Consider the following 13,105-nt stretch of genomic DNA (forward strand, 5'->3'; position numbering starts at 1 on the left):
CTATTACTTTTAAATGGTAGGAAAACATTCTTTGAAATAATTTATTTATATATTTATTGGAAAATGAGCTGTTATGGTTGAAAATTAAATTCCGCAAGATCCTAAAGAATCGTGCTGTTAAGTCAAAAAAGAACTGTTCAACTCCTGGTAAACAATGCTGACAAAAGAACTCTGAGCTCAGATTTATCATAAACATGGAGGAAAAATGTAACCGTACAAGTTTACGTGCCAATTTGGCGCAGTCCAAGTAATATTCAAAGCTTAGTAATAATGTAATGTAATTCTCTCTAGCTGTCGGTATGTTTCTCTCTCTCACTCTCACTCACTCACTCACTCACTCACTAACTCTCTCTTTCTCTCTCTGCTAGACATTCTGAAGCTGAGTTCTAATGATCAGAATAGAGCCTTCATGCTGTTTTTCCTTTCCACACTAATGATCTCTGACATTCTTTCCATTTTGTTATTCTGTCATTACATTCTCCTCTTTGATTACTGGCTTGTGTTGCCCAAGAGTTGCGTGTTGTATTCTTGGAAATCAGCTGGAATGGTGTCTGTAAAGGGAACAAACAGGGACGGGGGGGGGCTTCATTAGTTAAAGGTGTCAAACCACTTTAGTTTCAAATCCTTATTTAATTCTGACAGATGAGTAAACAGTATGCTATTATCCTTCATGGATATTTCCATATGAAAATATGCACATTGGAAACTGGATAATAATAGCCATTATTACCATTACTCAATAGTCAAATGTTCATTATGAGTCATTATTCCTTCAGTTGATACAATTACTGGTTGAGACCAGAAGTCTTTTTTTTTTTCACTCACCATTGCAACGATACATCAGATTGGACCAGATGATGTTTTCTTGGGAGAAGCAAAACACACCGAGTCGGCCACCTCTCATGCTGGTGTCGATGACCACTCCAGAGTCTGCCACCAGCGTCGGGCCCTCATAGAAACGCACCCTGTGCAAAGAAATGGGATCTCTGTTCCAATCAGGAATTCTGAGCTTTGTATTTGATTATTAATTATCTAGCTCAGGTGCATTCTCCATATTAGGAGCGTTAATAGTGAGGAAAGGCAGACTTCATACAAAGCACAGGTTGCCAAGGAGCAATCTTGAAAAAATCCAGCTGTAGATCCCCTTATGGCCAGCAGGGTGCGTTGCGCAATAGGGTCAACAAGCGGCCTCACCTGATGTAGCCGACCTGAGGTCGGTGCTGCAGGACCCAGCGGTAGGAGACCTTGTCCTTCCAGCCCACGTTGCGCGGGTCCTTCCACAGCAGACGCACCTGGTCCGTGGTGTCGCCAGTGTGCCACAGGGAGTTCCTCAGGTACTCGCCAGGGCCCGACTTTGACTTCACCGCCTGTGCACACAACGCAGCAGGGACAGGTGAGGGAACTAAATGTTTACATCTGAATGAGATATTAGATGAGGCAGTGGTGGTGTAGTGGCTAAGAAACCTGGCTAGTACACAGTAGCCACAATGGTTGTGGGTTTATTCCCGGCTGTCGTAATTGTGCCCTTGAGCAAGGCACTTAACCCGGAGTTGGTCCAGTAAACTGGCCCCTGCATTTGGTATCTGTAAGTCGCTTTGGATAATAGCATCAGCTAAATACATTCAGAATATGAGCTGATATGTTTATTGTAAAATGTGTTCAGTACCCATGAGTAAATTGCTGCTAAACACTTTTTAGAATGTGTTTTCAAAGTCCATGTAGACTTAAAATGTGTGATTATTAAGAAAGGTGTTGATGCATAACACTTCTGACAAAAAAAATATGTATATGCCAGACTGTTTAATACTTATTAATTCAATTTATGAATGTAGTCCTTGTGGAGTGAGCCATAGTCCATTTGATAGTTTTGACTAATAGCATGTTGGCTGCTACAGGCCAATTAAATTTTAGAGGGTGACCCACATTCGCTACTGTAGCTATACAGTATAAGTGCACAACATTTTGTCAGATTTAAGCTGTGGACATCATTTAAAATTAAATTCATAATCCACTCAAGTTCATAGGTGCTTTTAAATGTGCATATGTCCTTAAATGAAGACTTTATGAATAAATGATCAACAAGCAGTAGTTATACAGTATAGAATAGATCTCCCGTGCAGAGTTAACGGCTGAAGTGGATGATGAACGGACCTTGAGCTGGATGCCAGGCTCGGCCACGGCTCTGAAGGGCACTGCCTGCCAGTAGGTCTGCTCCGTCTGCTTCCACATCACCACGTAAAAGCTGGACGAGTCCTGGTAGCCGAAGATGAAGCCAGCGTAGTCATCATCAGTCACTGTGTTCACATGGAAAGTCCCCTCAAAGTCAACACCGTTGAAGGCAGTGTATCCTGGCATGAAAGAGAGCACTGTGAGTCTAACTACTTTCAAAAACATTTCAGTCTGGAAATCAGTTCTGATGTTTTTCTGTACTTTTAATGCATAAATAAAAATATAATTAAGAAGTATGCATAATACATGCATTATGTAACCTTTCTAACATTATTTTGTAATACCAGTAAATGTAAAGTAAGTTTTTAGCAAGAATGTGTAAGAGCAAACATACCCACAGCAAGCCCAGGATCACTGTTCATTGTCTGAACAATCTCCATTCCCTACAATAAATTGATATGGATTCAAGGTCAAGATCTAAAATGTTAATGCTGGAACTGCTCATAGTGTTGGTGTGTGTCATATGTTCCTCATGAGGTGTCTCAGACCTGGTTGAGGACGACCCAGTTGGGGTCGATCTGAGCGTCACCCTCTGGGTCTAGCACCACTGTCTGGTACGCCCGGAAGTCTGTCATAGTAATCTCGGCGTTCTCGGGGCAGCTGTCTATGCGGTCGATCACCTTGTCGTGGTCAAGGTCACCATCACAGGCATCGCCATACTGGCCACCTATCCAGCATGACATGAGGAATTACTAAAAACCTTCATTAAATAATAGATGTGTGTCTTTTCTGTTTGATGTAAGACATGTCACTACCGTTTGTGTTCTTCTGGTCTGGGTTTGGCACAAGTCTGCAGTTGTCTGTGGTATCAGGAACGCCGTCATTGTCGTCATCATCATCGCATTCGTCTCCCAGGCCGTCCTTGTCCGTGTCCAGCTGAGAGCTGTTTATGACGTCGGGGCAATTGTCTTTGGTGTTCTGGTGGCCATCTCCATCGCTGGAACAGAGGAGAAACATAAAATTTGGTTCAAATAAAAAAACATTTAATGACTTCTGCGTGTTGATTTGCGAGTTACATTGTGTGATATGTTGAGTGCAGGAGTCCATACCTGTCTATATTTGTATCACACGAGTCTCCAACAAGATCGTCATCAATGTCGGACTACAATTTCACAAAGAAGACTCATAGGTAAACATGATCTCACAGCTCTTGTTTAAGCATGATTTCATTGTTCTTATGTACTCTCTACCATATGTGTATGGTAAACGGCTATCTGCTCGGTACACTGTACCTGGTTAGGGTTTGGTACATCTGGACAGCTGTCACAAGCATCACCGACACCGTCATTGTCCTTGTCCAACTGGTCAACATTAGGCACCCTTGGGCAATTATCCAGAATGTTTTTCAGCCCTGGGATAGGCAACAGATCACATGAAATAGCACTGTGTCGAAATACATTAGTGAACGTAAGCAAATGAAAGGGTAAGAATAACAGACTAAACAAGCTTATTATGGTCAGTTACAAACTAGGGGGAATTTAGTAGAAGAGACAGCAGACAGCGATTTGTGTTCCCTAAATGCTCCACTACTTTTAAGGAATCAAAGTTGTGGAAATAAACATGCATTTTTTCCCCCTTTTTCCGACTGCTCGCGGAGCACAATGAGTCTTTGTGCTACAGCCGCGTGTGGTGCAGACACGTGCCGAAGATGCGAGGTGGCACTGCAACTGCTTCTGCGAAACTGCGAGGGGCTGGGGGGAAGTGTGTGTATGTGAGTGTGTGTGTGTGTGGGGGGGGGGGGGGGGGTAGTTTCCACTGGTCATCAGCTCTTGGCCCCGGGTCCACAGTGGAAATGTGGTTTCTTGAGCGAGGAGACATGACCAAGCCCTTGAAAGATCTAGTCAAAGGTTTGGAGGGCTGCCACTTGCGAACAGACTGTTAATGTCAATGTCTTGCCAGCACCCATTTCTCCACATGTGACTCGACCACTCGTAAGAGTTTAAAAGTGCACTACCTGTGCCATGCCTCGAGACAGGCAGAAATAACCAGACAGGACCTGGTGTGTTTGCGATTATTCGAGAGCTGAACACCCTATTAAGTTTTGTTGATGCTCATTACGCAGTGGGCAAGGGCTCATGTCAAATTGCATATTTTAATTGGTGATTTGGACAGGGCCAGCGAGTAGGACTTAGGCTTCTGTTTTCCCCTATAATCAAATGACCTAAGTGCAGGAAAATCTGCCACAGAGAGAAAGAGAGAGAGAGCCAACAACTTTTGAACACACAGTTTGGTTCTTAGAAAAACAGAGCTACTGTGCTACGCTCTGGCAGGAATGGAAAATAATGTCCGTGAGCTCAATGCAGATGGTGATTTTTTACCGTCTCCATCCATGTCATCGTCACATGAGTCCCCAAGGCCGTCACTGTCTGTGTCACGCTGGTCAGGATTGTCGATCAGACGGCAGTTGTCACACGCGTCCCCGTGAAGATCTTTGTCACTGTTTCTCTGGTCTTTGTTTGGTGTCAGCCAGCAATTATCCTATAGTGAGTTGCCACGAGGAGAGAGGAGAGTAATAATGAACCTCTCTTCCTGAACTTCAAACCTTAACTGCAACGTGATATTTGGTTTCGTCATGCTCGACCTACATCAACATTAATAATTCCATCATCATCTGCATCATCATCACACGAATCTCCCATCCCGTCTCGGTCTGCGTCCTCTTGTCCAGAGTTGGGGACAAATACACAGTTGTCCTGAAACCAGAGCAGACTTTAGGTCATCATGCAAAATAAAATATAGTGTTGGGAAAAGGACAATGGGAATATAATATACTATGGTTGAGTTTGTCACCTTCTTGCAGTTAGCATCTTGACACGGAAGGACCTTATCAGGGTAGGCATCAATGTCTGTGTCCTTGCCACAAGAGTAGCCATTGCCAGCCCACCCAATTTTGCACTAACAGAAAAAGAGAATGATTATACTATCAACTTGACACAATAAATGACAATTAATAAAGACTGATTTAAAGGTAACTACATGGGTGTATTTAGGTATTGATCGAACCTGCCCACACACTGGCTTGACTGAAACGTTGTATAAGGCCTGAACATGGATGTTAGCTTCTTTCTAGGGTATAAATGTCTGTTCTTGTTGACATACTAAAAACTCTCTAAACAACACTTTGAAAGAACACTACACAACCAGTGTACTACTACAACCACATCAAGAAAATTCTCAAAAAAAAACAATGTCTTGTCAATTTCAGCAACCACAAATTTACATATTCTTTTAGTCTGTATTTTGTGCTCCAACCATTGGCCACTACAGTTTTAATAAATCCTCATCTGTCTTCTGTAGTATTTTTATGAGACAGTTGAGCGTTCAGGGGACATTTTTACCATTCCAATCCTTACTGGATTTTTTCCCAGTGAATCCTTCAAATCTTTTCTTGCTCAAGACACCTTTGAAATTGATGTTGAAAGTGTTGATCTTATATAAATAAAAATCAATTTCTCTTGATGTGACAGTTCCTATCATGAGGGACTAGCTCACGAGTCCCATGCGCTGACCTCAATCTTTCCCTATTCATATTACCGTTATTAGGGTTTGCTGATGTAAGTACACAGTTATATCCACAAACACATTATCTTCAATTGGTCTGTGCATTACAGTGCTCATGAATTTATTAAAAACACAGTTCCCATAAACACATAATCATTTTAGATATTTAGTCTTTAGCATTCTAACAAAAACATTTGGCTACTGGCCATCACACATGTGAACTGAAATGAATGAATTCATGTGTTCAGAGAATAACAGGACACAACAGTGGACACTACAGTGAAGTCTGAACATGTTTACCCGGCGTGCTGTGCTGTGTGATGTTCTTGAGACTGGTGACCTTACCTGGCAAGTGATGCTTCCGTCCACCTCCACAATACACTCCGCATTCTCATCACAGGGGTTTGGCTGGCCGTTACCACACCGCCGGTCCCCTGTGGTCCCAGGGCCGGTCAGCTGTCCACCTGTGGCGGGTGAGCAACCCCTCACCTGGTCCCCGCTGTAGCCAGCCTTACAGTTCCCACAGCGGAATGAGCCCTGAGAGAGAATGAGAGAGAGAGAGAGAGACAGAGAGGCAGAGAAAGAGAGACAGGGACAGACAGACACGGAGAGACATGGGGTGGAGAGAGAGAGAAGTGCCAAGAGTGAGAGACAAAGAAAGATTACACAAGAGTGGCATGAAAGCATGGACCTTGTCTTGTCATGTCATGTTCTCAAAGATAATGCACCATCTCAATTGTTTGGTTCCATCCATTCATGCTGCACTTCATTTTATCTACCGGTACACAAATATACAAAACTTCTCCATTACTTTCCATTGCATTTAATTACATTTCCAATCCTTCCATTCCAAACATTTTTATGAAACAAAATAGTGGTTAAAAAGGAATGTCAGGAAATGTTTAATATCACTTCTTACCATAGTGTTGTGACAGTAAGAGTTTGGTTTGCAGCCTCCATTGTTGCCAGTCTGGCATTCATCTATGTCATTGCACACCTGAGGGATGCAAACAGTTCAGTGTATGTTGTATCTCTGTTCAACAGCAATGAAGTCAAATGACTGAAATCATAAGCATTTACTTCTAAAACAACACTTAACCATGTCATTTTAAAGCATTTGTCTTTCCCCTCACTGAATTCAAAAATATCAACCTTGCCAAAAAGCACTCTCAAGATGAAGATGTGAGCAAAAACCCCTTTTCCTCGTGAAAGGTTAGACCTTACCTGGTCTTGTTCAAACACAAGTGGTTACTTGTGTGGACTGCGATGACTCACCTGTCTGTTGGCCTGCGCGTACGCGATGCCCACGCCGCGGACCTCCGGACCGGTGTAGCCCAGAGGGCAGCTCTCGCAGCGGAAACCTGGCGCCGTGTTGATGCAGCGCACACCGGGGTAGCATGGGTTGAACTGACACTGTGGCACATCAAAGCACACACACACATAGCACAAAAACTTTTACATTCCATAAAAATTCATCTGTCAATAATCTGTGTAACTTTACCGTCTCTTTGTACATTAATGTGGAATGGACATTGGTAGAAAGCATTGCAATGGATGGATAGGTCGGATTGATATACTATCAATATAATACATGCTTGCAGTAAGTGGTTTCTAATGAAGTTTACATAGGAGACAGGATGTGAGGGAAAGTGGTGAACAGACTTTTCATAGTTGCTACAGAACAGTAATGTGTTGTCTGGCCACAGATTGTTAAACGTGTGGCCTCTGCCTGGACGCGCGAGTTGAAACAGATAACACAAGTGAGTCATGGAAAACAGACCAGGGAGCCTTTAAACCCCTCCTTTGTGTTCACTGGAGGAAATTACGTAGTGCCCAGTAAACAATTTAGTTTTCCATTTTCTCCATCAAGATTGGACTCTTGAGCAAAGTTTCTTTGTTTGCATCGTACAGAGAAAAGAAAGTGGTTTTACTGGTTGAGCAATTCCAACTTTACTGATTGTTTATTAATGCCTCTTTATTTTCATTGTCAGATACAACAGTTTGTTGCTGAGTGTTGATGCTGACTTTGTTGCTTTTGCAGACCCTGCTAAAAACACCAGTGAGGTAACGAATAACTCAAACTCCCACACTGACCAAATGCTCTCAAAATAGCCCTATGAAACAGCCACATGTGATTTTCCAATTTTAACCAGCCATACTTTACTCTCAGGTCCAATCAAGAAATCAAGCCAAACACATGGCAATGCTGCTTTTGGGAGAAACTGAGAAACCAGCAATACCTCGTCCACATCATCACAGTTCACGCCATCCCCAGTGTATCCCTCGGGACAGGGTGGGCACTCCACCCCTTGCGCAGTCTTGACGCATTGGGCCCCTCCGAAGCACCTCAGCGAGCCGCAAGCGCTGTCTGGGTTCTGTATGCCAGATGGTGTCGGGCCAGTCCCGTCTGAAGTTCAACCAATCAAACGCCTCAGTTAACGCGTCGCCCAAAGTCACCATCCTCATTACATGGGGATTAGGCTACTCCTCAAAGCAATCAAACAAATGCTCAGTCATATGCTCAAGGCTACTGCTGGTGAAACAATAAGCAAGCTATGAATCTTACCACATGGCAAGCACTGAGTGATCCTGTCTTTCAGATACTCCGTCTCTTTCATCTGTTGGAACACATACAATTAAACAAGCAATATAATGGAAATCTTTTTTTCTTTTCTTTTCTTTTTTCAATTAAACTAGTGATATAATGCAATTCTTTTTTCTTTTTTTTCAATTAAACTAGCGATATAATGGAAATCTTTTTTCAGTGTAACATGGCTTTTAGTTGTGAATCACAAGGGTGTTGTACAGTACCTGCTGAAGGAGCAGGTCTTTGAGGTCTGAGATCATCTTAGTAAGGACTAACATTTCAGGAGACTCCATCTTCGTTGTGGTGATTCCTGTAAGAACTTACATTATCATCCTGACACAAAATGATTTATGATTGAAGTTGTGTGCCTCTTGTTGATATAAAACATTATAAGATATCACCCCAATTAAACGGCAGCGCACAATATTATGATCTAAAAGGCAAATGTCCAGTATATCATAATGCATACTTTTCTGACTCAGAGACATAACTCAGTGCTAAGTCACAGCTGGCCTCAAGAGTCTAATACTTGTTCCTGCCTAGACAGTCTTTTTAAACTGTTCCAAACTTCACCCAAGAGCTGCAGAGATTCGGTCTGCGGAAAGTGGCAGTCTTGCAGAGTGGCCACATTCTCAACTGTGTCCTCAATCACCAGCTGCAGCTCCCTTAGTTGATCCTAAAAATGATGACACAAAAAAAAACACCCTTTAGAATGTCATACTATTTCAAATTTGACAATTTTAGAGATGCCAATGTTTGAAAACGACAATAGTAGTATGCTGCAGAAATTACAAAACCAAACTGAAAATCAGGACCTACTCACCTGTGAGGTAGATGGCATTTTCTTTATTGCCACCTTGTTATGTCCAGGAGGCACTCCCGGCTTGAAGGCTGCCGGCAGATCATCAACTGTCTGCACCAAATTGCAGTCCACATAGACAGCCATCCTGGGTGAGCCTGACTGCAGGCCTGTCATCTGCACCATAAGGTTGTGTATGCGCCCATCTGCCAGTGATGTGTCACCAAGGACTACTTGGCCTAACTTCCCATTGCTCTTCTGGTATCGAATTGTAGCTACAGCACAGGCAGAGACCATGTGTGAATTTTCAGGGGAAGAAAGTGGATGTGAAACACTTGTCAAGCTCTCATTCCAGGCAGTTAGTGTCATTAAGTTAAAAGACCTCACCTTTATTGAGCTTCCCCTGCACCACAAAATCCAAGTGTTCACTGTTGTCCTGGGGGTTGTAAATCTTAAAAACGTGTGTGGGAGCTTTGCTCTTCATCTGGAAGGTGGCTAGAACGAACACTTCATTCAGCGCTCGACCTCTGAGTCCACCTTGTAACAGGTCTGCTAAACATTCTGATGATCCCATGAGGTCATACACTGTGAACATAAAAGTAGTAATTCTTTAAAAGTAGTAATAACACTTTGAATGAATAATCAGTGATTACACGTCTAAAGAGTTCACCTGGATAAATACAAAAACACTAGCCCAGTCAAGCGTTTTAATATCCTACATATAGAAGCACTTAATTTGGCAAACAGGGTTCTCATAAAAATTGTTTTACTATATGGCTGGTAGCCGCTATGACATGTTTGAGGGCAGTTTAATAAAGTGTCTGAATTCACACCTGTTGTGACTGCCATACATCAAGGCAATCACGCTGAGCATTTTGCAACCTTCTGAAATTTATGGAGTGCCACTTAACCAGAATGCCTGAAGTAAATTCTGTCCACTTGAATGAACTTGCTCTAACTATGACTCGGTTTTCAAAGTCATATACAAGTATGCAGCAGGACAAAGTAATCAGAGGCACATTATAGCATGCATAGCCTAAATGCCTGGCTTTCTGTCCTGTCCTGAACACTGATTACTAAACACAGTTTATCTGTATCACTATAAACACCTCACATTGTTTAATTGGAATAGCAGACAATAGTCTGATAAAGCACTTTTGACAGTAGCAGTGATTCAGCTACTTACCAGTTCCCTGGGATCTCACACATGAGAAATAAAGCTGCATAATCACTGAGGAGAACAAAGCCCATTTCCAACTCATTTTTTCTCTGTCCCTGAAGATCCAAGACTATTAATCCAGTCTGACAACGGCAGCAGGATAATAGTGCACACGTGAATTACACAGCGTGAGTAATGTGTAAGTTAGCCCAATTGCAAAAGCAGAGAGCGCTCTGAAGAGGTTATTCTCTCTGACTCACTGCAGACCTCTGCACTGCAGTGTGGAGACTGAGAATCTGAGTTGTGCTCAGAGGGTTTATACTTCTTCTCACATGGATTCATGGAGGGAAGGTGAGACCAAAGACCTCCCCCTATAAACTGTCTCCTTCACGTCAACACACTGAAGTTTTTAGTTTTTTTAATAATCTAAAAATAGAATTAAACATTTTTCTTGTCCTTCATGATAATTATTACTGACCATCAGCATTCTCATCAATACACCATCATGTTACAATGAAAAAAGTCAGTTTCAAGTATTCAACATGAAACAGAAAGCATGGAAAGGTATCAAGAAAGGCAGAAAGGGAAAACACAACTTTAATTCTTGACCCTGGTTGTTTTAAATTACTTTTTTTTTAAACTGTTGCTCTGTAGCACTTTGAGATTGTTTAAATATAAAGTGCAATACAAACAAAATGTATTATTATTATTATTATTATTATTATTATTATTATTATTATTATTATTATTATTAACATATTCAACCCTTTTAAGTTTAGAACTCTTCTCTATAAATTCTGGATTGAGTTAGACTTCAGAGAAGGCAGATAACTAACAGGAACCGACTGGGTAGCAGGTGCTGGGCTGGCCATCACTGACCGTGTCCTGCTGGACTTTAACTTGCCAAAAGCTAGACTTTATGAGTCATAAGTTCAGACATGTTGAGCCACGTTTACACAACCTCAAAAAAAAACTCAATATGTTTTTAGATCATAAATAATAGACAGTGCTGTTATGCAGATGGTCAAAAATGTTCTCACGCACATGCCTTTACTGATTCAATACACAGAAATAGGCTATTTAAAACCTCTCTTGCCAACTTTGGTAGGCTCAAAAACTCAATATGTGCTTTTCAATTAAATAAGCTGTATCCAGCAAATAATAAGGGTTTAACCATGAAATATAAAAAAAAAATGTTTTCCCCATTCCAAAATTGGTCATAGAAAAACCATAGGTGATCCCAAACTAATTAACAATATTCAGGCTAGCCCCCTATGATAACCAAGCAGAAATGACTGAACCACCAAACTCCTGAGTCTCAGTTGTTCATGGAAAATAGATCATTAAATGGGACATTGTACCAGAAAATACATTTTCACATAAAAATATTTTCTTATTCTTGAATCTGAACTGATATGGAGGCAATCTTAAACTATGAGGAACACCTGTCGTGCCATCAGAGGATGTTTTAATTTTTGAATAAAATACATTTTTAGATGCATTTTTGAAAGTAAGAACTAATAGGCTATTTGTCAGGCCCTATCACAGGGTTGTCTCTGTCACATAGAACAGTAACATAGGGCTGTGACGGGGCATGACGTGACAGAACCTGACCTATGAACATGATAGAATCAAAACTGTCTGCCTGCTGTAGGCTAAGCAGGGATTGTAGTGTCCTTTTCAGACATTTTAGATATACAACAATTCCATTCTTTTCTAGGATATTTTAGTGTAACGGGGCCTGACCCTTTAACTCATCCCCTTGAAATAAAGCATGCAAAAAACAGTTTAAAATCAAATAATTTAATGAGAGGACTTATCCTTGATCAATTTCAGCATCACCATGGTCAAATTATGTTATAGCCTCGGAGTTGTAACTCTAAAAGCTGCACATTTTTATAGGGCTAGTGTTTTATGTAGCCTAAATGTGACAGGGCATGATGAAAACTTGGGGACAGTTGTAAATTCTCATTTATTTTTACTGTATGTTATTCTAGGTTGCCTTACTGGTTAGGACAGACAACAGATGCAAATTAGCCCATATGGCCACTCTGGCTTATTTACCTTGCCTGTTGAGCACTGTCCAAATACACAAATAAAGATTTCTATAATTTATGTTTCATTTCATGTTTTTAATATAGGCATGTGAACGACAATAACTTAAATTTTTTTTAGTTTTTTATCAGTAGGCCTATCACAAAATTCAACCTCTGTTTAAGACATGGAATATATACAGTGTGAAATAAACAGGCCTACCCTTGGAAAGTTTCATGTAAATATATTTTATCTAAACCAGCCAATTTAGAGCAACACTCCACTTTCATGTGAATTTCTATTTCACTACCAACTCAAGCATATTAAGAAAAGGTCAAGCAAATAGGTACGTGAGTGAATTCTGTAGGACCTTCACATGAATGCTAGAATTTGTAGCCTAATTTCCAAAAGAGTAGTGGCTTAAGAAAAGAGAGTTAAATCCTTTTACAGAACAACACCTAGAAATCAATCATCTCGTCAGTTTTTGTTTTGATTAATAAGTACCCTATCATTCATTGAAACAATACCTAAGCCTACTAGAATGTCCCAAATATTTCCCATTTCCTATCAAACAGAAATTCAACTTTTGATAATGCTGTGCATTATTGTAGTTATAGGCTTGTGTAGTAGGCTTACTTGTCAGTGCTGTTTACGTGCATTTTCCCGAAAGTGCCGTTAAACAAAACGCTTCAACAGTAAAATTATGTTAAACATCCAGATGCTTAACAAATCACACTTTCGGGAAGTGGGTCCAGAGTGGGACAGCCTCTGTGGGCGGGGTAGTGCTATGCCTGGA

General features: G+C 41.1%; 1 protein-coding gene across 1 annotated transcript; it reads right to left on the reverse strand.

Annotated features, from left to right (window-relative positions):
- Positions 1 to 288: 288 nt before the first annotated feature.
- Positions 289 to 10,542, reverse strand: thbs4a (thrombospondin 4a). The gene is made up of 22 exons (XM_076270650.1): positions 10,303 to 10,542; positions 9,504 to 9,701; positions 9,141 to 9,391; positions 8,891 to 8,993; positions 8,542 to 8,627; positions 8,297 to 8,348; positions 7,971 to 8,137; positions 7,006 to 7,143; positions 6,650 to 6,727; positions 6,076 to 6,267; positions 5,020 to 5,124; positions 4,815 to 4,922; positions 4,548 to 4,707; positions 3,462 to 3,580; positions 3,279 to 3,331; positions 2,985 to 3,166; positions 2,718 to 2,896; positions 2,564 to 2,612; positions 2,152 to 2,348; positions 1,195 to 1,367; positions 826 to 965; positions 289 to 551 (listed from the first exon to the last, which is right to left on the reverse strand). The coding sequence occupies exons 1-22, from the start codon at positions 10,376 to 10,378 to the stop codon at positions 490 to 492; spliced, it is 2,868 nt and encodes a 955-aa protein (XP_076126765.1). The 5' UTR covers positions 10,379 to 10,542; the 3' UTR covers positions 289 to 489.
- Between the last annotated feature and the right edge of the window lie 2,563 nt (positions 10,543 to 13,105).

Source organism: Alosa pseudoharengus, unplaced genomic scaffold, assembly GCF_046254945.1.
Source record: "Alosa pseudoharengus isolate Yale_2024_CS ecotype anadromous, Long Island Sound unplaced genomic scaffold, YU_APseudo_1.1 YU_APseudo_1.1_scf_6, whole genome shotgun sequence".
NCBI classification, from domain to species: Eukaryota; Metazoa; Chordata; class Actinopteri; order Clupeiformes; family Clupeidae; genus Alosa; species Alosa pseudoharengus.